At 40.5% G+C, this 25,014-nt stretch overlaps 1 protein-coding gene across 2 annotated transcripts in view; it reads left to right on the top strand.

Moving 5' to 3' along the window:
- Window positions 1-25,014, top strand: part of LOC113025921 (poly [ADP-ribose] polymerase tankyrase-1-like) — a 110,394-nt gene that overhangs the window by 27,662 nt on the left and 57,718 nt on the right. For both annotated transcript variants that reach the window (XM_026174178.2, XM_026174179.2), the window contains 2 exons: window positions 14,625-14,661; window positions 17,379-17,454. In XM_026174178.2, the coding sequence (XP_026029963.2) occupies window positions 14,625-14,661; window positions 17,379-17,454 (113 nt within the window). The remainder of the gene's footprint in view (window positions 1-14,624; window positions 14,662-17,378; window positions 17,455-25,014) is intronic.

Consider the following 25,014-nt stretch of genomic DNA (forward strand, 5'->3'; position numbering starts at 1 on the left):
CCCCACGTGTTTTAAATCTAGTACGTGGGACCACCAGTAGCCTCTGACCTGAAGACCTAAGTGCTCGGGATGAAGCAATCGTCAGCAACTGTGACAACTTCTGCAAAACAATATATTTTTTGGCAGTTTTCTGGTGTCAAGCCACCCATCAATCTCAAAGGTTATAGGGCTATTTAAACAATTTAAAATCTGTAATCATACAGTGTAGAAATATTATTCACAAGTGAAAAAAATTTATGACATCACAGTGGACATAGCAGTTCACCACAAGGTAAAATCGTAAATGCTTAGAGAAAATGAAGAGATGCATCTCAGATTTAACAAGCCTCAGTTTGCAAGTTAACGTTTATGAAAATACCATCAGAAAAGTGCTGAAAAGGTATGACTTGTTTGGGCAGATTTCAAATGGAAAGCAAAAACATGAAGCATGGCTCTGGTTTGCAAAGTTGGTGAAAACCAAACAAGGATACCAGGACCTTAAGAGAGCCGTGTGTGAATGGATGCCTACAAATCTCAAAAAACTGAAAGTGATATAAATAATGTATACTTTGTAAAGGTGGTTCTACAAGCTTCTGTATCTTGGGGTGTACTCAGTTTTATTTTTCACAACTGTATATTTTTGAAATAATTAGAATTTTCAGAGCAACGAGATTGTCTTGTCTTTGGGGTCCTATGGACTAGAAAAGCGCTATACAAATGCAGGCCATTTACCATTTACCATTTGTCATTTGTACTTGAAAGGTTGGATTCGTAATTTCAGGTTTCCACAATATGCTTTGCATCAAACCCTGCCATCTAAAAGTGATAATGTGGGGGTACAGAGGGCTTTAAGTGATGTGCTTTTTGATTTGTCCTTTTTTCCCTCCAACGAAGACTGTTTCTCTACTTTTGTCTGGATCTCTGGAGTTAAATAACCTTTCTCATTAAAAGTGCTTTATTAGGCTGTCGCAAAACACTTCCACGTCTTAAAAAGCCACTTGTGATGTAGAAGTTTGAAATGTCAGTCTGGGAGCATATAGCAAGGACAGCTACAGAGAAAATAATAATTATTCCCCTTTGCGTGCATTATGGCTGCATAATAAAAAGGAGAGAGAAACGTTGGAAGGAATAAATGGAGACTGAAGAGAGACGAGAACAGAGAGAGTCCATTAGCTGCTATTAATTACCGCTGATTGGTATTCACAGACTTACTACTTCTGAGCCTCCAAGAGATCAATTCTCCACTCTGGACCTCAGTCAGCACACACAAGTAAGAACAAGTAAAAACACACTTGCCTGTTCCTTTGACCTCTCTTATTTTAACTCTAATATGATTTTCCCCCCCTATGTTAAAGAACAGATGTGCGCTTTCTGTTTTTTACGCTGCATTGTCACTTTGCTGTGTGCTTCAGGTTAAGTGCCCAGACAGCAGAATAGCCAGTTTGGGGAAAATTAGGTTTCAGATTATACAAGCTGTCCTTGTTTTTACAAAGTGTTTTATTTATTTATTTTCTTTCCTTATTCATAGGAAAATATTGAATCCCCTCCTTTTAATTGCCTTTCTGCGCTCATGACCTTGTCTGGGATGTGCCCGGCATGATCAGACGTGTTTCATATTTACATATTAATGTGTGGGTGTAATGGAAAAAACTAAAGTGTTAAATGAATGAAATTACTGCAGGTAATCTGAAGGAATGTGAACAAGTGGGCATTAGTTTCCATCTTGCTGACTTTCATGGTAAAGCTACATTCACGCTGAATAAAACATGACAGCTTTCTCGTTGCTGTCACATCAGTGCAGGAACATTTCAATGTGAGCATTAGTGTAGCAAGTATGATGCCTTTAAAAATGTGTGATTGTAACTTCAAACATGTAGCTTTTTGGTCTTTTCATGGATTTGATCAGGAGGAATAGACTTTAAATAACAGCGACGGATTTCTTTGTTTTTTTCTCTTTGATGCAAACGTCTAAATAGGCAACATACGCACTTCCTGTTGCTCAGTATGGGTCAGAAAATCCAAGACAATGTCAATGTGACCTTTTACTTTACTGCACTGCTGCCAGTAGACAGGAGTAAAGATTCAGGAGGAACAGGAGTTGGTTAGACAGCCTTTGAATAAGAGGCCTGAACCTGAAGTTTATTTTTATTAAATCCATTTACTGGCAGAGACCAGAAGAAAACATTTCAAAGTGGCCAACGAAAGTAAATTGATAAATGTGCCTCATTTTTTTCCATTATCTTTCTGCGATGAATCGTATTACTTTTACTTGAGCCATGACCCAGTTTCTCCACAGCAAGTTCTCTGAAGCGATTTTGAATATTTTTCAGCTTGATTTTACCAAGTCAGATAAACAAAGCATCAGTCTTACTTTAGTAACTTGAGTATTTAAAGTTGGGCTCGCAGTTGAAGTTGAATCTGAGGACTCAAGCTAACATGAACTTAACTTTTTCCCCTGAACGAGTTCAAGACCGGATTTTTATTGTCATATCATATTCGCAAGATATATCGATACTTTACCTTTTTATAGAAATAGTTTGATGTTGAGTGACATTAAGTCTTCCTTCGGTAAAGCTGTACCAGTGTTTGCATCATCTGTCACTGCACTCTCTACGAGCACAACCCCGCCCCTACTTTACCTCTCCCTATTCATCTCTGATCCACAAAGTTCTCCTGTAGTGTTGAAAGAGACACGGTACTGTTTGAACTGTGCAATAAAACAGAACGTAACCATTGCATGTGTAGCAACAGTCGACCAAGTCTGTTCAGTTGTGGAAGCAAGATGGCAACAAGAAGAAATTGCTCTTTTCAAACTCAAATTGCTGGTCTATCACTGTCAATTTGAACTCGTCAGGTCATACCAACTCTTTATAGTACAAAAGTCACACAGTAAGTAATTGAGGCATTTGTAGCCAAGTAACCGCTGTGTAGTTTGAGGTAAAAATAACAATTTTTTAAGTAGTCTCGTTGATGTGACAAAACTGTGGTGAGTTGTTGCAAAGAGCTGAGGGAAGACAGGCAAAGCAGCTCTAAATACACCATACGCTTTATGTTTGCTAACTGCTAAATTATGTTTTGATAGTGACTTCCTATCCATGGCAGTACAGAGTCCTGAAAAAGAAAGTTTTCAAAGAACTACATACTACACAACATGATTCCGTAGCTTCTAGAACCACCTTTGGCAATCATAACCTGAAGTAATGTCTTGATGCATGCGCAATCATCCAGGTAAGTAAATCTCCAAAAGTTGATTCTGTTCATTTGGACGTAGCGTTTTGTGGGAAAAACATTTCGTCACTCATCCAAGTGACGTCTTCAGTCTCAGCTGACTGCAGGTTTCCCCAATCTTATAAACAGTGCATTTGCATAATGACTGAAACCAGCTAACTGAAGGAAGAATGGTCTGAGAGGTCAGTTCTTTAATCTTAATTGTTCAAATTCTCGTGACCATTGATCAACAACGACTGATTGAAATAGAAAAGAATTGGTCTGTTATATTTGCAGGTGTGCTTGTGATCATTGTCCTGTTTCATGACCTAATTTGGGCTGAGCTTTAGCTATCAGATAGATGGCCAGATAGATTTGACTCTATAATACTTTGGTGTCCAGAAGAGTTCTTGATAGATACACAGGTCCTGTGGGTGCAAAACAAGCACAAATCATCACCTCCTACACCAACGTGCTTGACAGTTGGTGTAAGTTGTGTTTTGGTTTTCAACTTCGGTCTAACCAGTCCAAAGGACATTGTTCCAGAGGTGTGGTTGTTTGCGCAGATATAACTTTTTAAACCTAAGTTGTGCTGCCATGTACTTTTAAGAGACGTGGCTTTCTACTGTTTACATCACCATGTTTCTTAGCTCCTGATAGTATGTCCAATGCTGTCAACTGCAATTGTATTGTGTCTCATGAAATTGCAATTTAAAGAAACTGAAATGTCCCCAACTGAGTGAAAACGTTTAACCCAGTGAAATCATCCAACATCTGAATGAAATCTGCAAAATTGTCTAAAGTTTCCTGAAGAGTCCATTGGCCCCTTAGTGAGAAACCAGCAGTTAAGTTTGTGTTTGACCATTCAGCCAGAAAGTAGAGAAATATGATTTCGGGTCCATATCATCCAGCTCTACATATTCCTACATTATTATTATACTTTAAGCCAGTGTGGCTAAGGCTTGGTTCTGATACAATGCAAAGACTCCAAGGCCTTCTTGGATTGAACAAATGGAGAATCAAATAATTTTGAAGTTTCTTTTGGTCAGGAAAAAAAAAAACTTGTCATAGGTGGCTTTTCATCCCTGGGAAGGGGTTACAGGCCACGGTAAAAGCCTGCCACTGACAAAGAAATTGGCTGCAAGGCTATGCAGGATATATGAGAAGGACAGAAAAAAAACGAATCCACCGAGAATAAAATGGCTTTGAGTCATTTTTGCACGGTATCCCTGTCGTCGTGTCAGAGCTGGAACTGGTACTAATCTAATTTGTTTCGCTGCAAGACCAGTTTTTATCCCTTGGAATCAATTAGAGCTTGTGTCCATCCTGCCCTGCTTGCAGTGCTCAGCAGAAGCTTTGGGGAAGCATTCGTCCCTACTCCTGCTGTTACTGTGTGACTGCGGAAGAAAATGCATTGTGTATTTCAACAGAAGCTGTGTACGTGTCTTGCTGTGAGCTGAGGGTGTGCTGTCAGCAAACATTTATACTCTGTTGTAAATAAAGTTAAAAAGAAACCAAGGAATGGTCCACGGTGGATAGGCAGCACTAACATAGCAGAAAATTATCCAAAGCGCTCTCACCAGGGCTGGCGGAAAATGATGAGAAAGCAAAGGAGTTGGGCTGTGAGATGGAGAGAATGGCAGTGAATGAAGGGGAGAAAAACACACTATATATTGTAGATAGAAAAGCAGTGGATAAATGTAGAAAGGGGAAACAGATATGAGTAAAGCACAAGAGAGAAGAAAAGAAAAAGATGAAGATGCTTTTCCGGGTGAGGGTGACAGACGAACAGAGAGATGAATTGATGTGACTTAAGTGAATGCAGAGGGACTGGAGAAGTGTGTGTTGCGTTAACGGCCTAATCATGAAGACAAAGAACTGCTGTGGCTGCTCTGAAAGCTTTGTCCTTCTAATGCACAAACGAGCAAAGCCAAGCTTGCACCTGTGTGCACCTTCTGAGTGTGTACGTGAGAAAGAAAGAAAGAATTCCTGTGGCATGAGGGCAAAGTGTCTTGCTTTCCTACCCCCGTTATCAGTGGCATGCTCATTGATTCCAATGATGTGCCTCGACCTTATTTACCCTCAGACAGAAAGTCTGCACACTTTAGGAGCACAACATGATTCCTTTTTGCTGTCTTCAAACCTTAAGAAGATTAAAAAAAAACAAAAACAATAAAATTACCTCATAAAAGAGGAAAATCAAAGTAACAGTATTTTTATGCCTTAGTGTGTGTGTGTGTGTGTGTGTGTGTGTGTGTGTGTGTGTGTGTGTGTGTGTGTGTGTGTGTGAGAGAGAGATAGGGAGAGATGCGCATTCAAGGTTCAGTCACCCCATTTGGGCCATTTTCCTACACTGAAATTGCCTTGTTTTCCACATGGCTGCACAGCTCCATAACACTGAGTAAGTTAGTGGAATGCAGCCGGCCACTCAGCAAGAGTAGACTGACAGAATTTGGTTAATGAATTAAAAAATAAAATAAGAAAAGTGTGTTCACACCAATCTGTTTCTCCTTGAATTATCAATCTTTCCCATAAGCCCTACATGGATATGTGAAATCAAACAAGTGTTGCTACTTAGACAAGATCTCAATATCTCTTTGCAGTTTAACTGATTATAGCCTGTTTTATCCTCCAGGAGTTGTATTTTTTCACAAGTTTACAAGTAATTTCTTTTAATAATTTAGGAACGCTAATTAAAAAAATGTGGGGGGGTTAACTTCAGGAAAGAACCTGTTGAAATATTTTGTAGAAAGGTTGTCTGGAGAAAAAAATTACTAATTAAAATTACAACTACATCTGTTAAACATGGCAGTAATATATTTTAGTAATGAACAGTGCTGAGCAGTCTGGGCCAGCGTGTGATGTCAGACTGATAAGGATCAGATGCAGAAGAATGAGCTGACGGCATTCTGCTGCGTTTCCTCTGGGTTGTTGCGCGACTCTTGTTTGTGTGCCTCATTCACGGAATCTGCATTATGATCCAATCTATCTATATTCATTCGTCCCAAGCAAACTTTGTTTTTACAGTTGTGTGCCTGTGCAGGAGGACAGTCCATGCTTGGGCCTCGTTCTTGTTCTTTTATATCTTTTCAAAAGGAGGTGGAGAGAGTCCATGCTGAGGTGTTGCGGCTTTTTTAGACAGGCTTATATTTACCAATACGATCCAAATTTTGCTGCCTCTGAAAATAAGTTAGAAAAAGTGTATAATCGTCATTCAGCGGAGGGGTCCTTGAGCAATACTCCACTGACATGCTTTCCACCTTTTTGTATGTTATGTTTAAAAAGAAGATTATAGGGCAGAAAAAAGGCAGCTCTCTAGAGAGGTAGCTGAATATATAGCTTACTATCTAGTCACAAGGAACTTGCTGATTAAGGACATGTTATTATTTAATAAATGATTTAAGAATGGAAGTGTCCTTTGATAAACTTGATGTACATTTTTCCTGTGTAGACTCTTCTGTAGGCCGTTCTTTTCTATGGTTTTATTTTTTGAGCAGTTCTGCAGTTATAGTTGCCACATGAGTACGTGTTATGCATCAAACCACACTCTCTATATATATGAAGACAATGCAGGGTGGTGTGACCTATCATTAATGTTTAATTGACCACTTGTGGAACAAATGGAACCGATGCAGCACACACTTGCTAATACTTGTGATTATTTTTAGTCTGCTGCTTTAGGTATGTTTTATGTATCATAAAACATACCTAACCAAATAAATATAAACACACACGGATCACCCACAACATTAAAACCACAAATAATGTCCTACTTTTGTCTGTCCCCCTTGTACTTACACAATAGCTCTGACCTGCTGTGGCATGAACAAAAGACTGCTGGGAGGTCTCCCTAGTTGTTTAACAATGATGTTTGTTGCCAGACATAACAGTTGAGAATGCCAGGACTCTCATTCAGTGGCTGATCGGTGGGTTTTTAAAACTGCTACAGAACATTTCCTGCTGTTGTAGGAACAGTTATGTGAAAACCAAAATGAACACACCTTTGTTCACCAGAGTGATTGCAATAATCCCAGAATAACCTCAGTTAAAAGCACAGTTTATATAAGATGATCTGGCGTTGCCCACTCAAGGTCACAGGCATACGCATGGCGATTTTCTGTCAAGATGAATTACGCCCGGGTTTATAGAGGTGTACACCGGCTAATACATCGAGATTTTTACTTTTACAAAACTCAGCGAAATAAAAGATGGCGAAGTTGGCGGCCAAAAAACACAATTAATCCAGAGCAGCTCTCTTTGGTGCACCACGCGAAGCGATTAATCACACAGTGTAAGAGGCGAGTGTGTATGAAGAAAGCCGAGGCAGCCAGCGAAGTGGCAAAAAAGCCACTCTTATAAATTTCCGTTCATTCTTTTTGTTTTGTGATTGGTCTCAGCGTACACAGATCCACTTACAACCTCAGCAAGTGCGACCTTGCCGAGGATATAAGTGGATCGCTCGGCTCCTCACTCAATCCTGTGTTGTTGTGGGGCAGCAGATAAATGCTTCTACAGTAAATGATATTTGATTTGAGCACACTGACACACACAAGCAGACAGCTGGGCGCTGAAGCGACTCATGGTCCAGTCAGCATAGTCTGTGCTCATACAGCCTTTTACTTTACACATACACACCTAGCATACAGGGTCTTTGCTAGATGGGCAAGATATATATATATATATGCATTATATATAGTATTGTGACTGTTTGACATTGATTTGTATGACCCTGGACAGACAGACACACACACACACACACACACACACACACACACACACACACACACACACACACACACACACACACACACACACAGACATTCACACAAATGCACATATGCAAAAAAAGAGAGCCTGCTTTCAAGCACACAACAATTGGAATTCAAATGGTGATCGCTGGTGTCTACTGCACTCTGCTAAGGCACTGTCTGGCACACACACACACACATAATATCATCATTCAGGAGGCAGCTAGCCTGTCCTGAGCTTTAACATGTCCTTGTCTCTTCTGTTTGGAGTCAGCAGGATTGTCCCCCCACCCCACACACACACACACACACACACGCTCGCTCTCTCTCTCTCTCTCTCTCTCTCTCTCTCTCTCTCTCTCTCTCTCTCTCTCTCTCTCTCTCTCTCTCTCTCTCTCTCTCTCACAGATGTTTTCATACATACTAAAGCACATCCTCCTCTTATATCACATAGTTGCCTGTCTGTTATTACTGGAAAATACGTCGAAGCATCCAAACACCACGCTGTAATCTGAAAGACTACTCTCCTATTAATATGTGACATTTTAAGTATTTTGCTGTCCCACTGACTCACTATCACTTACCATGAGTGAGCAGTCGTGGTCTGACGTGATCCATTTTAAAAGCAGCCATCTGTTCACGTCCTATGCTGCTCTTTGTTTTTTTTCTCCTCTCAGTCATGTTATTTTACCCTCGCAGAAAGGGGATGTTCAATCGCTCAACATGTTTGCATCTTTATAATTGATTAGAGAAGCATTCCAGTAGCTTTGCTTGTAGTAAAATTTGTGTTTTATTGATGAGTGATTTGATTGAGTGTTTTGAGCCACTGTAATATACTTTTCTGGTCTTATATGAACTTCATTAACATCAAATTTTAATGTCTAGGATATCTTTCCTTTTATTAGCTGTGGCAGAACTTAAAATACCTCAAGTATCTGACCTTGTTTACCACTCCTGTGAAGTGGTCCCTCTGAGACCACTACCAGGCAGCATTAATGGACAGGTGTTTTTCAGGTTGTGCTCTTTATTCAGCAGAGTCCTTATCTGTAATGAATTTGCTTTACTGTCTGTCGTTGGACAAAGCTTGAATTATTGATTTTCTGGTGCACTGACTTTTGTTCTGCCAGATCCCACTTTGTGTACAGATTGTATCCAAAGCGTTTTAAAGTGCCACACACTGTCCCCTATAAAAATATTCAGTCCAGCAACAGTTTAATGCTGAGAAAAGCCCTCAATACCCTTTAATTGTTTGTTTTCTTTTCCATTATCTATCACAGTGCTAAAATTAAGCTATTTTCCACATTTTACTTGAACAAGCTTCTGAAATCTGAATAAATTCCACTTGAGTGCCATCTGAATGCTGCTTCAGTGGAAGGTAACAGCTAAAGGAAGTCTGACCTCTTGTTCAAAGGACTTACCATTTGTCACTCTCCCAAATTGTCTTAAATTCACATGCTGACCACAAAGTACTGCAAAACATGGCTTTCTTATTCTATAATTTTTTAAAAATGTAATTTTATTTTAAATGATTTTAAAACCACGAAACTTCCCGAGGACCTCCAAGTTTAAAATAGGTGGACTTTCTTGCCCACTTCTTTCCATGGAAGAATGATATGAAAGCTGACCACTATCAAAAAGGAGTATGTGTCATTAGTCATGTTTTGAAGTGGTGCCTGAAGCCTAGAAGCAAAAAGGGAGCAGAACTAACAGCTAACCTTTTGTTGTCCTTACTTGATATCTGTGTGTGAGAGATGCTAATTAAAACTGCTGAGCCGCAGTTAGTTTAAATCACTATAGCTTTCAAAGCATCCTTGAATCATCCTGTGGTTGAACGAGGAAGTATATCTCATTTTGTCTGCATTTCAGCTGCTTTATTTCTGCACTGTGTGTGACAGCACGCTCAGCTAAACATAACAACACTGAATATGTTTGCATTCAGGTGTCAGTTTGGCTTAAATTGAATTAGGAGGCTGAGTCACTCCCTTCCTGCCACTAGTCATAACTCCAAATGTTGTTTTTATTTGAGACTTTTAAGTGAAAAGAGCCGAGCGTTTTAATGCAAAATGCAAGCCTCAGAGGTGAAAATAGTGGGAGTTGAATCAGTTAAGATTTTTTTTAAATTATTATTATTTGCTTAAAAAAAACCCACTGCAACACAGAGAGGTTAATGTCACTGGTGACCTCATCCACTGACACCCACTCATGAATATCAAAAAGCCTTGAGGCTTAAAAGCTTGATTTTAACTCAGTAAAGTTCAAAGTGCCATAACCCTTTGAACTCTGAAAGAAGTTTAAAATGTGACAAATTTATATGACAAGCAAAAGAAAAGCATAAGCAAAATGCATTTATGTATTCACAGACAAGTGTTACAAAGGCAATGAAATAATGGAGTAATGGATGGAAACAATACAAAATTAACAGCTAGAAAAGCGAGAACACTGGAATATCAAAGCAGGGGAGAATTTATTGGATGAGAACTGCAATAACAACAGGATATACACTCATCTGCCACTTTATTAGGTCCACCTTGCTAGTGTTTTTGCCTCCAGAAATGCCTAAATTCTTCTTGGCCTAGTTTCAACAAGCTGCTGGAAACATTTCTCAGAGACGGTGGTGTCACACAGCTTCTGCAGATTTCATATGGAAGACGATCTGTTTCACCACATAGATCTTGTGACTGTGGAGGCCATTTGAATCATTGTCATGTTCAACCAATCTGAGATAATTTAAGCAGGCATCAGGAGACCAGTAGCAGCGTGAACTGCTATAATGCAGGACTGATCCAAGCTTTTGCGTTTACACCAAATTCTGACCCAGCCATGCATTGCTGCAGTTTAGTTTTGGTGAAGCTGTGTAACTTGTAATGTCAGTTTCCTGTTTTAGCCAACAGCAGTGGCACATGATGTGATCTTCAGCTGCTGTAAGATGTAGTGGTTGTGGTCTTCATAACTTGATTGTAACAAGTTGTTATTTGAGTTACCTTTGCCTTCCATTAAGATCGATGCAGGAAAATCCTGGTATATCCTAGTATTAGTACCAGCATGCCACGTCAGTCTTTCTTGCTCATTGTGATCCCTGGTTTGAACTTCAGCAGGTCATCTTGACCATGAAAATATAGCAGTAATGAAGAATTACAAATGTTAAAAAATCAAATCAAATCTGGTACACCCATTGCCCAAAATTAAAAGTTAAGCTGACTTTTAAGAAAATCCACATGGGCAGATCTGAGGGAAGCAGACAGAGAAATTCAAAGGTCATATAACACAGTCTGAAAGGTTCGATCACCCCAGGTACTTTTGCTTTTGTTCGGGACAGTGTACTTCACCTTAATCTGCAAGAAAGATGACGATTGAATGTGAAGGAGATCGGCAAATGTGTAGAAGACAAGTCCCCTACCGAAAAAACTCTATCCGTTAATGGAGTCTAATAAGAAAAAAAATACAAAAGTTGTGTGTGATGTTTATCACTAATCAACTTTAACCTCCTAGGACCTGCCGTCCACATATGTGGACATCACATTTTAGGTTGTCCAGACCAAAATACAAAATTTTGCTCTACAAGGGCCTGACATCCACTTACGAGGACATTATACTGCCACTCTTCTATCGAAATTTTAAACAAATATCTTCATATGTGGATCTCATTTTTCTTAGAAACAGAAATCGGGTAAAAAAAAAAAAAAAAATCTGGTAATTCTTTGTTTTTACATTCATCAGGTCCCAATATGTCGAAATATCAAAGAGAAATTAAACATGAATGCCATGAAAGAGTTCGGGTCTCAGGAGGTTAAACTAAAAGTTCAATAATGTAAATAATAGTAATAAAAATGATGATTAGAACAACATTATGCACCTGGGTTCAGGGATTGTGACTGTCAGGTGTGTAATGGAAGAATGAATCTGTCTCCGAACATAAATTGGTTCTGTACTACATCTTCTAATTTGGTTTCCCGATCTCTCTCTACATGTGTCTCCTTTCTCTTTGTATTCATATTTTTCTATTGTCCTTCCTGTCTGTGCCCCTCTCTGCCTCCCCCACCACCCGCTTCTTCTTCCTCTCACTGTTCTGCCTTAGCCCCCCTAACACCAATTATACTGTGTCAAATCCATACATGTCAGTTTCCAGATCCCTAATCATCCCTTCTCTCTTTCATCTGCAAATCCTTTGTTCCTCCCTCCTCCCTCTTTTCCCTTCTCTGTAACCTTTCTTCTTTGCTCCTCGGCCTATACCCCACCCCTCCGTCTGCTCCATGTACACACAGCAAATCCTCCTCATCCTTTTTCCGGTTATCTCTATCACAGTTACCTCTCCATCTTCTTTTGATTATTTATTAATTTCCCATTTAAATTTTATACACTTTTCCTTTCTCTGTAGTCTCACTCAGAGAGGAACTTTGTTGGGTACATTCGTGTGAATATCGTCTCATGTTTGAATAAGTTCCCATGTCACTTTTCATTAGAAGTCACAAAGACTTTGGTGTTTTACTGGGCAGGCTCTACTTAGCAATGTCAATTTTCTATAGATGATCTTGTTTACAATCCTGTCTTTCTCCAATATTTAGAGTTAACCAAGTGGAACATGTTCATTTTCTCTTTTTTACCACATTTTACTAACGAAACTGAACTGCTAATAAGCTTCTGCGTTTTATCTACCAAAGCTTTTTATAGAATAAAGATTAAAAGTGGACTCCTTTTAACATGCTGCAGCAACAGACCAAACCAAGCCAGTGGAAAAAAAAAAATGAACCCAAAAACTTTCAAGCTGCATACTTTATCTCATGATACAGTAACTTAAGCATTCTCTGTCAGAGTATGTGCTTAATATGTTAATATCCTAATTTTTTTGAGCCTATTTTGGTTTTAGCTTCAGTTTCCTGTTCCCTTTCAGTCGATTCACTCTTTACGACACATAAGTATGGGATATGATGCCCCCTCTATTCACACCTTCAGGCAGATGACCTGTGATGACATGCACAGGGCCCCACCTGCACATATGTACCTTGGTCATCACAGTCATCCCTCAGTTCTTATGATTTTTACCTCACTACGAATACTTCTGCTCTGCTGGGCTAGATAGCTGTTGCTAATTAGCTCCTTTGCACTACAGCGATCAGCGCAATGCATTGCATGTCTGCCTGGGGATTGCTCACGCTAGGAGCTAAGCCTGTGTGTTTTGTCGCCAGCTCTGTCGCTTGACCCTGGAAAGACAGGTGAAGTTTGTGGAAAAAGTGCTGGGACGGACAACTGTCGCACGCACTACCCTCTCCTCTCTAAGTCTAGGCCCCTGGCTTCAATTAGCTGGGCTGACCTCATGGAATATGTTGATGGGGGTTAACCGAAGATGAGCCGAAACCATGCAGGAGCGCTGACCAAGCCCGTGCTCCCCATGCTTGGTCAGCGCTCCTGCATGGTCCCCATAAGTTCAGCTCGACTCAACTCAATTTGGTTCTTGTGGGTGTTTTCATTAGCAGGTAGTACCTGGTACCAGGTGTTTTTTTTTTTGTTTTTTTTTTAGTTCTTGCTTTGCTAGGGCTTCCAAGTGACCTGAGTAAGTACAAAAATGTGATGTCTACAGACTGCATGCCATCACTTGGCCAGTCACTCAATGAGTCATGAGATTGACTCCTTTACTCCTTCAAAACTGCCATCTAAAAAAACAAACAAACAAACAGCAACGGAGTAAATGGGTGCACAAAAAGTCTGACAAAAAGGCATACACCTGCAGCAGGTATACCATCGACGTTCCCCATTGTTGTGCTAAAAAAAGAAAGAATAAAATTGTTTTTTGTATTTACTCATGTGTAGGTAAGATTTTATAGAGGGGGTTTTATTATCCATGATTTTATTTTAATATTACTGTAAAATTGGTGATTTTATTTTTAGTCCCCAGTTATCTATAACCACAAACCCTGAAGTAGGGCCAGTAATGCCAAACAGGCATAAATAAATATGGAAGTCAGTCCAGGAGTATTACAGATGTGTTCCTCCCCCACCCAAGAACATCTGTTTCAGTGGCAGAAAAGACACATAGAGGAAGTTGTGAGTGTTTTGACTATAGTGTATGAGGGAGGCAGGGCTATGCGAGAGGGAGCGCAAGAGGGTGAGGAAGCAGGGGGAGGGGTTTGTTTATTTCAGTTTTTTTTCTTTTCTTTTTTTTTAAATGGTAACTGCGCCTCCTGAGCCCATGGGGGGGGGGGGGGGGGGGAGGCAGGAAGACAGAGATAGAAAAAGAGGAGAGAGAGGGTGACTGAGAGAGGAACAGGAATGATGGAGAACGTGGGACGCTCGTTAGCAATATGAGCAGCGGCCGAGACACCGGAGACAAACGCGGCGAAGGAGAGAAGGATGGAGAGACGCACGGGCGGATAGAGGCAGAGCGTGTGTCGGTCCTCCGCTCGTCGCCCAAACAATGAACGTGCTGTGGTCGCTGCCGGCAACACATCGTCACGGCAACCGGAGCCAGAGGGGTGCGCGCTGAGTGAGAATAGCAGAGAGGAGAGAAAGAGGAGGAGGTGGAGAAGGGGGTGTGGGGGGTGGAGAGGGATAGAAAGAAAGATGGTGTCTTCCCCCAATAGTCAATGTGCGAGTTTTTACATGGCTCCTCTCTGCGCTTGATCATGTGTGTCTGTGTGTGGTTGATGTGTGTTACTGGCCAGTTGTCTGACACCATGATCTTCTGTAACCATCTAGGTGAATACAAGAAGGATGAGCTGCTGGAGGCGGCAAGGTGAGTACCAGAGTCTGCATGCTCTTCTTTGTTTTCATTTTTGTCATGCTCCCTCTCCTGCTTTCTTGCCTCTTTAAGCCTCCCTCTCATCTCTTGTTCCCCTGCTTACTTTCTTCTCAGCTTGACTCGCTGCTGTGGTTTCCCGTACCCATTTCTACTCTTCATGTATCTCCTTTCGCCCTCCACGTCTGATACCCTTTATTTTATTTCTCTGTTGTTGTTGTTGTTTTTTCATCCTCCACACTCGTTTGTTGTTTCCCATCAGAGTTCTCTTATTTCTGATTTCCTGCATGTTCCTGCCACTCATGCTCTTCTCTTCTCTTCTGTTTACTTGCCTCCTGATTTTTTTTCTTTTCTTTGCTTCCTATTTGTCAAACCGTTTATCACTTGAGCCTCTTTTTTTTTTTTTGCACACACACTCAGCTCCCACACTAGACAGGTTTTTCAGATATAGAAAGCTCAGTACTTTGGAGCCAGTGACACTTGTGCATTTTGGAGGCATGTTATGGTTGCAGGCAGTGCATGTGGGCTGTGAGTGTGTGTGTGTGCACTTGTGTGTGTCTGCCTGTTTCCATCTCTGGGCATGTGGAAGTGGAAAAGCTTTCATTTAGGATTGCGTGTGGGTGGCTGATCGCTCCAGTAGACCCCCTCCTGTCTCCCGCTCTTCCAGCCATGCACAGATGCACGCGCACATGCACACACACACACAATCGTAAGGCAGCAGCTGGCCCAGTATAGCATTACCACTGTATTATGGGGTCAGTAGGCTGTTTAAGTGTGAACTGTGATCCCACTGTGGCGCTCTCACAGCTGAGCCACTGACTGGCTTATCACACATGTAATTTTCCAGAATGTTTTTATTTTTTCTTGGTGTGTGTGTGTATGTGCGCGCGCGCGTGTGTGCGCGTGTGCGAGCAAAAGAAATTTTTTTTTAAAATTTCTCTTCTTTTGTTTTTAACCTTTTCATTTATGGGCCGGATAGCTTTCTTGAGGAGTGCAGTGGCTCAATATATTCTTAATGTATGTGACAGCAAATATTAGACAAGGCAGCTGATGCAGAAAGATGTCTGCCCAGTGAGGCAAATCTGTCCCTTTAAGGCCGTCAGTCAGCTGACAAGAAACTCTGTGGTGATCTGTAAAATGGTATCTGATGATGATGGTGATGCTACTTGGAGGGAAACAATAAGTGTCACTCCTCACCTCGTTGGCACTACAGGCAAAACAGGAAATTCTCCTTTTCAGCAGTTGTGCCAAAATCTTATTTTCACTGATCAATAGCTCAATCATACCCACCGATCAGCTGCATTACATGTAGCATGCCACGTTAGAAAAATCAGGAGGTGTACTAGTTGCCAAAACAACCAGCAACTGTGATGTTACTTTGGCACACACCATATTGCAAAAACAACCACAACGATAAACTGTTTGTAACCCTGCTAGCTTCTTGTAGCTAATAGGCAACAACTGTACTACTATAAGGTTTTAATGGTGGAGCTTACGTGCTTTAAACATACAGATTAAGTGCATTGGAACCTTTTTAACAGGATGAAAGTTGGATGTAAGTTGCAGGTGGGCTGTTGCTTTAGTCAGGGCTGTGAGTGTAAAAGAACTGCATTTCTGAAAACATTAAGAGACATAGCCAGAAGCTGGTCCATTAATCAACTTAAATGGTTTGAGAAATTTATTGGCTTATTCTTTTTTTATTTTTGCAGTCAGCTGCTCGGTGTAACTTCCTGATAGTGGCAAGAAAGCAGCGTAACATATTTCAGAAAATAGTGAGATATTCCTTCAATTTTTGACTAATTTCAGATAATATTCATGGCCACAGTGTAAACAAATATCCAACACATCATGCATCAAAAAGGAAGTCTCTCTTGTATTTGCTAACAGTCCTTGGAAAAGAAATAGAAGGAAAAAGGGGAAGCCACTGCATACTGGAACTAGAGGTGGACAGGAAAAATTGCAGAAGAAGAGAGCAGGAGGAAAATAGAGGAGATAACTATGAGGAGGGGAGCACTAAGAGATGGGAGGTAATGGTGGTTGGAATGGGGTGAAAAGCAGCTACGAGAGTGAGGAAACATGGAAACTTCACTCTGGGAGAAGGACTGGATGTGAATGTTTTTTTTTTGTTTGGTTTTTTTAAAAAAATAGAGTATGAAAAATATAGACACAAAGAGAAGGAAGGAGAGGTCCAATCAAAGAAGGGATAAAAGAATTAAAGAGGAACATGGAAGAATGGGACAGTAATCCTTTTTTTAAACCAACTGACAGCTTCTTATTTTATGGCTGTCGGGGTGGATGGTAGTTGGATTGGCTGCTGCCTTGGCATCACTTCCTGGTGGTCATCCAATGTCAGGCCAGTCAGTCCAAGAACCAGGAAACACAGATCAGCAGTACAGACAAAATCTTAATTCCTCTTTAGCTAGGTGGCCAAAGAGGCATCTCTAATTGATTTTCATGGCATATTGCACTCAATTGTGCAGGAAAACACTAGTCCATCCAGCATCGGTCCATCCTCCAAACATTTCCTCTGCCAGTACGTTTTTGCAGATCAAATTTCTCAGGCTTTTTGCCTCAATCTCAAGCTTCTTATCTAATTTTCCCTCATTTTCTCTCCTCCATACTGCTGCAGAGCAACGGTGCTAATCCTCGGTGGTGGCAGTGATTGTTTTCTGTCTAACGTTTGTGTGTTTATGTATGTGTGTGTGCATTTGCAGGAGTGGAAACGAGGAGAAGCTAATGGCCTTGCTTACGCCGCTCAACGTCAACTGCCATGCGAGTGACGGCCGCAAGGTAAGAGTAAAGCGTGTATGCACAAAAGCGTATCCACCCACACAGAGTCGAGCAATAATAAGCTCATCACTCATTTCCTGAGTGACTGAGCAACTCGGAGGGGTTTTAGGGGTACAAAACCAACCAACTGGTGGTTTTATTTTATTATTTCGCCCAGAAAAGTTAAACAAATGCTGGTATTGGCTGCTGTGGGCCTTGGCTTTATGAAATAATCCTAGCACTCACCAGCAGGCTTAGCCTTTCTCGGCTGTCAGTCAATAAAATGAATAGATGAAGACACAAAACCTTCTGTGAATAAATTAGTACCCGTGCTGAACAATAGCAGAGGATGGCAGGACGCACGGTACTGTCACACTCAGGGATACGGTCTCTGAAACAAAGGTACAGTTTTTGTTTTTTTTCCTTCTTTTACAGCTGATTGAAGTATATGCAAATTGTGAAGTTACCCCCCCAATAGCATACTTGTATTTGAATGTCTGCACTACTGCAGTTGCATGTACATGGATTAGCTTTGAATAGTAAGAAGAGTGAAGAATGGATTCAGGTGTGTTCATTGATAGTAATGAAAATGACACAGTTCCCATCCTATTCCTCATTCAAAGCAAATTATTTTGTGCAAAATGAGCCGAGGCTTTGAAGGACACACAGTTAAGGGTAACCTTTAACACGAAGGTATTTATATAAAAGATAAAATAGTAAAGCTAAAGTTGCAGGTATGATTTATTAAGAGTTATAGGCTTAAAAACCCAGCTTATCTGCTCCATAAGGCCTGTAAAGATGTAGTGTGATTGACAGAATGGCTAGCAACATGCTTGAACGACCTCTGAGCAGCCTTTTTGATAATACCATTGATAATTCTGACTGGCTGTGGAGAAATTTGTGAGAACTTGAAACCAGTGAGAGATGCCCAGACAGAAATCTTTCACATAAAATATCTATAAGTGGTCAAACCTTGGCAGAACTTTTGAGTACTCTTCACTCAGAAATATAAGGTGACTAAGATTGTTCAGCCTTGGCAGAGCTTTGCAATCTCTTCACAACCTTCATGCTTAAGCAACACACAACCTTGGTCAAGTTGTTGTCTTGTAGTTTCTGTATAAGGCTCAGTTTTGGATTATAAAAATCGTCTTCAAAAATTCCTGAATCCACATCTACATCCAGATCGACTCGAAAAATCACTTGTTTGGCCAAGGCACCATCTCTGGTAAGATTTTCACTCCGGTCTCTTTGTAACCTTCAGTAATCATTCTAACAAACAGACAAACTGAACCAGTCATATAACCTTGTTGGCAGAGGCAACAAGCAAATCTGTCCGTTGTCATGTGGAGTTCAAGCCCTTGATGAGATGCCCAGTTTGTAAGACACTGTAGGTACAGTAGCTTGAGTCTAAAATGCAAGTCATGTGAAGGGATGAATAGAGTCCCTCCTTTTAAAGACATTTTAGAGACATTAAATTAAATTTGTGAAATTAGCTTTGATTTAAATTAATGGTCATCTTGGAACAGTTCTCCGAACATGTCCAAGGGAGAGTAAAGGAAAGCCCGGTTAATTAGGAGGCACCCAAGTGTGGGCTCATTTCCAGTACTGTCAGATGCAAAGCTCAACATACTGAAAGCTGCTTAGTGAATTGGAAGCACAGTTTACAACTTTTCCCATAATGGTCATATGGAGGGTATATTGCAGAGTTCCTTAGGGTCCTAAAATTGAGTCTAAAATGCTATCAATCATCTAAAGTTTAAGCCTTTAAAATGTCTCATTTGACGGGTCATAAAAATGTATTGAATTTTGGAAGCTAATGTTGTAGAGAGTTGATTGCACATTCAGTCTTTTAAATGTTATTGTAATGATTACACTAAAACAAAAATAGCAATATGGATGCAATAACGACGAATAAAAGTTGCGTGGCTTAGTCAGAACCTGCTGTAGTTTTTGTGTCAGAATCTGGTGTGTGGGCTGGCTCAATATCTCCTCCCATAAAACAAAAATAGCAACTTTCGATCAAAAAAAGGATTAAAAAAGTAGAAGTTAAAAATCTTCTTGTTATGAGAGCATTCAACAAGAACAGTTGGAAAAACCCAGTTTGCAAACTTTTGCAAAAAAAAAAAAAAGAAACAGAGTTACTGTCAACAAGTCAGAAAGACTTGAAGTGGACAAAAGATGCCGCCGATGTTTCCCATCGCCCAATAATGTTCTATATTTACATTAGGACCATTACCAAGTGCAACCCATGTATAACTCACTCTGTAGCAACAATTTTAACTCTTATATCTTTCTTTGGGGACAATGTTTGAACACTAACAGGAAGATCAGGGATCTGGACTTGGGACATGATGGCTTAACACCAGTCAAAGAAAAACAGAGCTGATAGATGTCAACTGCTTTAACTCTTTCCCCCATAAAGATAAGACATTATTACAGAAACTACTCAGTTTGGAAAAGAGCTTCAATATACTCCTAGTAGGGCTAATGAGTTAAACCATGCCGACCAATTGTGACTAGACAAATTCATTTGTTTACTCTTCAAGCCTCTTTGGGACTCCATTTTCCCTTTCTTACAACTATAGATGTGAATTAGGACTTCAATAACATTCATAATGGTCTAAAGTAAACTTTCGGAAACCCTAATTATAATTAGACCTTTTACTTAGTTGAATAATGCTACAGTTGAATAATAATAATAATAAAAGTGAGATGAGACTGTAGCAGTCAGCTAAGGTTGCAGTTTGAAGTTAATTCTGATCTCATTAGCTTGCAGAGGATAAAGTGAGAACTTAGAACTTGAAAGAATGCCAGCCACGCTAAATGAAATGCCAGGTACAACACCAAAAGTACACAGCCCTACAGAGAAAAGTGCTGTATTATATCCTGTTAACTTAATGGAGAAACTTTTGTGACTACAGCCTCACCGCATGCGTCCGCAGGGAGCCCTGAGCCTAAGGTTGAGCTCTGCTGCATTGCAGCAGCACATCTGGCTTATGACTGATTAGTCCCTCGGATGAATAACTGGAAGGAGAAGCAAACTACTCTTCTAGTTTTGTATTTTTGTAGCTTTAGTTGAAGTACTCCCTCTGGCCTTGCACATTACTGTTTTCCAGCCTGACAGAAATAAAACCTTGTTTTTTCCTTGAGAACAGAGTAAGACAGTTCCACTTTTCAGCAGCAAGTGTCCAAACAGTTTTGTGGTCCCACTTGAGCCCTTATCGAGTCTCTCTTGGGTTTTTTACTCTGAACTGTTATTCTTCTCAGCGGAGAAGAGACTGAGAGTTTAGATTTTCATATTAAACTAAACCCTAAACCCAAAAGTTTGTGCTTGTTGTATGTCAGATTATGTTAGAAGCTCAGCTTGTGACAAGCCACGGTTTTCAATAACAGTAAAGTACTGGCTGCTAGATTACCAAGGTTTTAACTGTTATTTTACAATTTTCCTTTAAACAAGAACAACAGCTTCTTAATGTAAAGTACTGCAGTGGAGTATAATACTGTTATCTGTTGGTTTCTTTGGTTTTCTTACTGTAATCTCCATAAACATGACAGTAAAATGTATTAAAATAAGTTAGATCTATAGCTGCAAAAACAAAAACAAGGTAAACCAGGTGGCAATCTCCATGTTCTTATTAATTTACACTGAATTCAATCCTTTATTTTCTTTTACTATTAGCTTTTATCTAAGGATGTAACAGTACCAGAAATGTAGTAGTTGGTGCTTATACGATGTTATAGGACCTTAGCCTTCAGTATCTGGGCTGCCCGCTCAACCAAGTGGGAGCCTTATGTTTTTATTTTATCTCCAGTACCACTAGAAGAGCAGTTTAGCAAGATTTTGAGTTCAAAATAACCGTTCTTTACTTTGTACTGGGCTCATTTTATCGTCTCTACTGTCTTTCCCATTAAGTCAGTTATGTTGGCAACCCTCAAAAAAACAAAAAATGAGCAGTAGGTTGTTGCTACTGTTGTGCACACTGTTTACCTGAGATGACCATATTAGGCATATGTAGGGATATGCTCTGTATACAGAGCCAGATTCATTTGAAACTTTGCTCATGTTCATGTACATCAAATATTGTAACCGTATATATAAAAGAAAATGAGGAAAATCCAAACAGGTCTACTTTAATCTATTTAGGTCCATTCACTCCTTATCATAAGAGTGTCCTCGATATGAATTGCACTCAGTTTAGTACAGTAGGGCTAATAGGAAATGATCATTCTCCCCTCAAAATGATCGATTTATGGAGAATTGTCCATAAATCGATCAACTATGTCCTCTGATTACACAGCATATGTTTGAATTTCTTTGCAGTGCGTGCTAAATGAGTGATGATAGGGACTGAAGATGGATTATAAGCAGACTGAAGGCACAGAGTTGAAACATGAGTGGGACTCAACATGGCACCATACAATGAAATGTTATAGCAGCTTGCTGTTACTATTTTTCTCCCTTGAGGCATCAACATGCTCAGTGTGTAGCGCTATTCAGAAAAATCAGTACATTCCCTTTATTTTTTTAAAGCATTTTTTTTTTACATTTCGAGTTTTAACTTAGTGATCTGGTTATATATTTTTTTCAGTAAACAGATATCTGCAATTTATTGGTCACCGATGCAAAACGTGCAGTACATTATTGGTTGCTATGGCAACTGCTGGGACAACCAGGGAGCCAAAGAGATCCTTTCACCCTATACTTTTGGTAACTGTCATATTAATGCTACAACAGCCTTGAGGAGGCTCTTTCCTCTAATTATGGGTACTTGGGTGTGTTGTTGATGATACTCAGCTGCAGCTTGTATTCATCACATCACTCCCGTATCCGTAATTGTGAGAGAGCATCCTCTAGCTATTATCTGTGCAGGTGGCCTGCTGGGGATGTGAGACCCCAGAGGGAAAACCGTATAATTTGAAATTCTTTGGATATGCAGGGGACAACTGCAACGGATCATTGAGGGACGCCGAAATTTAATGGAGCATGAGTATAGAAACATGCAGCCTCATCCAGAGAATAAAAATTGTGTTCAGACAGATACTGAAATGACCTCTTCTACTTAATCTGTATTTGTAATGCTCTTTAATTGCCTGGGCTGAAAGCACTCATGCAGGGTAGGTGGAATACATTTGCACTCCAGTGCAGATTCATCCTCACTATGGTCTTAGGGTATTTTAATGGGGGGTACGACTAACAGAAATTATTGAATTCTACTTACTGGTTGTAGATATTGGTTGAAACTGGGGGATAGTAAAAACTTTTGCAGTTGTCACCCATCCTTTCACTTAAGCAACCAAAGCACAGTCGCCTGATGGAAAGTGTCAGAATAAAAACACTCAGTTGCAGAAAATGAAATAATGGGTATTACATAATACAGATGCAAATTCTTAATGTAATGTGTGTAAAAAAGCAAGCGTGGCATGTAGCATAAAGGTATCCTGATGGTTGGAAACACTGCCAGTGAGCTATATTAATGCAGGCCATTCTCATGAAATAGGATTATTATAATATACACAGGCATTTGCCCCAAGTTCTGAAAAAACAACACACATTTTTTTCATTGAAGTATGCAGATATGCAAAACGTACATAACTTAACCAGCACTTTTATAACAAAATCTGCAATATTTCAACGTATAAAATATTGACATTTATCATCATAAACAAGAGGGGAGCATCACACTCACACAGATAATGAAAGGGCACTACACAGAGCCTGGAAGAGTCCTAATGATTGATAATAATGGTACTCCTCTTTAAAATTAAACAAGAGTCACTGCCGTCTCTTTCGGTCTTCCTCTCTTCTCCAGCCTCTTGTTCTCCATTTCAATTTAATTAGATATGGCACAGACTCTCAGTCTCTCCCTTTTCAACCACACATGCGTACACACACACTCCCACGAACAAACAAAGATCTGGAGCATAAATGTTATTTGCAGACGGCTCTTCGAGAATTAAAAAGCTCTGCTTGTATACAACATACATGAGAAGAGACGCACAGAGGGAAGGCAAACAGACAGAAAGAGAAACAGACCTTATGCCCAAAAGTATGTGGACAGGCTACGGTCAGAGTCAAAGCTTTAATCAATCACAAACAGAATGCTGTCTTACGGGTAATTGGCGTATCCGTAATGCTCTTTAGCTACATTAACAAACAGCTCATCTCCCTCAGTGTGTGAGCTCCCGATAGTTAGCAGTTTTAGAAAGAGAAGTAGTCTGGTGCGAGGATAAAGAAGAGCTGGCATGGAAAAAAGAAGCTGTGTCGGTTCTTTGAGCACAATTTTGTTATATGTGATGCAGGATTAAGCTACAAGGTACGTAATTACTACAAGGGAGGGGAAAAAACACATTAGCTTTGTTTCAGTATCTTCAAACAGCCACGTCACTTAATGTGCTGAATAGGGGCAAGTTAAGCAGAAATGCCCAGATCTCCCTCACCCCAGCCACCTCCTCCACCCGTTCCGGGACACACACACACACACACACACTAACACACACACTAACACAAACACATTCCGATCACAACTGAGAGATGTAATCTCTCCAGCGTGTCCTGGGTCTGCCCTGGTGCCTCCACCCTGTCGGACATGTCTGGAACTCCTCACTTAGGAGGTGCCCGGGAAGCATCCTGGCCTATGGTGTCCTAGTGACATGCCTGTTCATGGACACCCTTATGTTCAAACATGGTTTTAGTTCTGGACAAACTGCCATTAGCACAGAAGCATCAACAATAACAGAACACAACGTCGTGTTCAGGTTGGACAGGCCATTCCTCCCAGTCACATTTTCGGTCTCACTGTCATTTCCCACGTGAGATTCCAAGTCCCTCAGTAGGACAGTGGAGTCACCAGATTGGGCATCTTTCATTACCCTTATCAGGGACCCCCAAGAAGGTTGGGTACTTTACACTGTACTTTGAACATACTGAAAATGTCACGGCTGGCGGAGTGAGCCGTGTGGTGTGGAGGAAAAGGAGGACCCAAAATGCAGCAGTGACTGATGATACGAGTGATGTTTATTTACAAAGTGGAAGTGGCAGAAACAGGCAGTGAGGCATGACAAAACAACTGAAGAAACCTAAACTGGGAGAACTAACTGACAAACCTGAGACCATACAAAAGGGGTGCAGGGCAGAGAGACGCAGAGACAGGAACACCATAGAACGCAGAGATACACGGATGAATGCAGACGAGCCGACAACGAACACAGACCGACACCCACTAAATATACACACACACAAGGTATTCAGGTAATCACACACAGGAGGGAAGAACAGCTGAACCTAATACACATGAGGACCGGAGGAGACAAGCTGAACACAATGACAACTGACACAGACTTTCAGAACAAAACAGGAAATCTAGAACCCGAACCGGACACAAGGGGGGAGGGCACAGAATAACTAGAACAGAGGAAAATAATCACAAAACACAAAACGCTGGGTCAACGACCCAGGACCATGACAGAAAACAGTCAGGACCCAGGCCTGTGTTCAGGTATTTGTGTGTTAGAGTAGGCTCCCTGTCCACCAGAAAAGGGATTGTCCACGTCCAATTAGCTAGCCTCAGCAGCCAGAGATTG

Source organism: Astatotilapia calliptera, chromosome 7 (assembly GCF_964374335.1).
Source record: "Astatotilapia calliptera chromosome 7, fAstCal68.1, whole genome shotgun sequence".
Lineage (NCBI taxonomy): Eukaryota > Metazoa > Chordata > Actinopteri > Cichliformes > Cichlidae > Astatotilapia > Astatotilapia calliptera.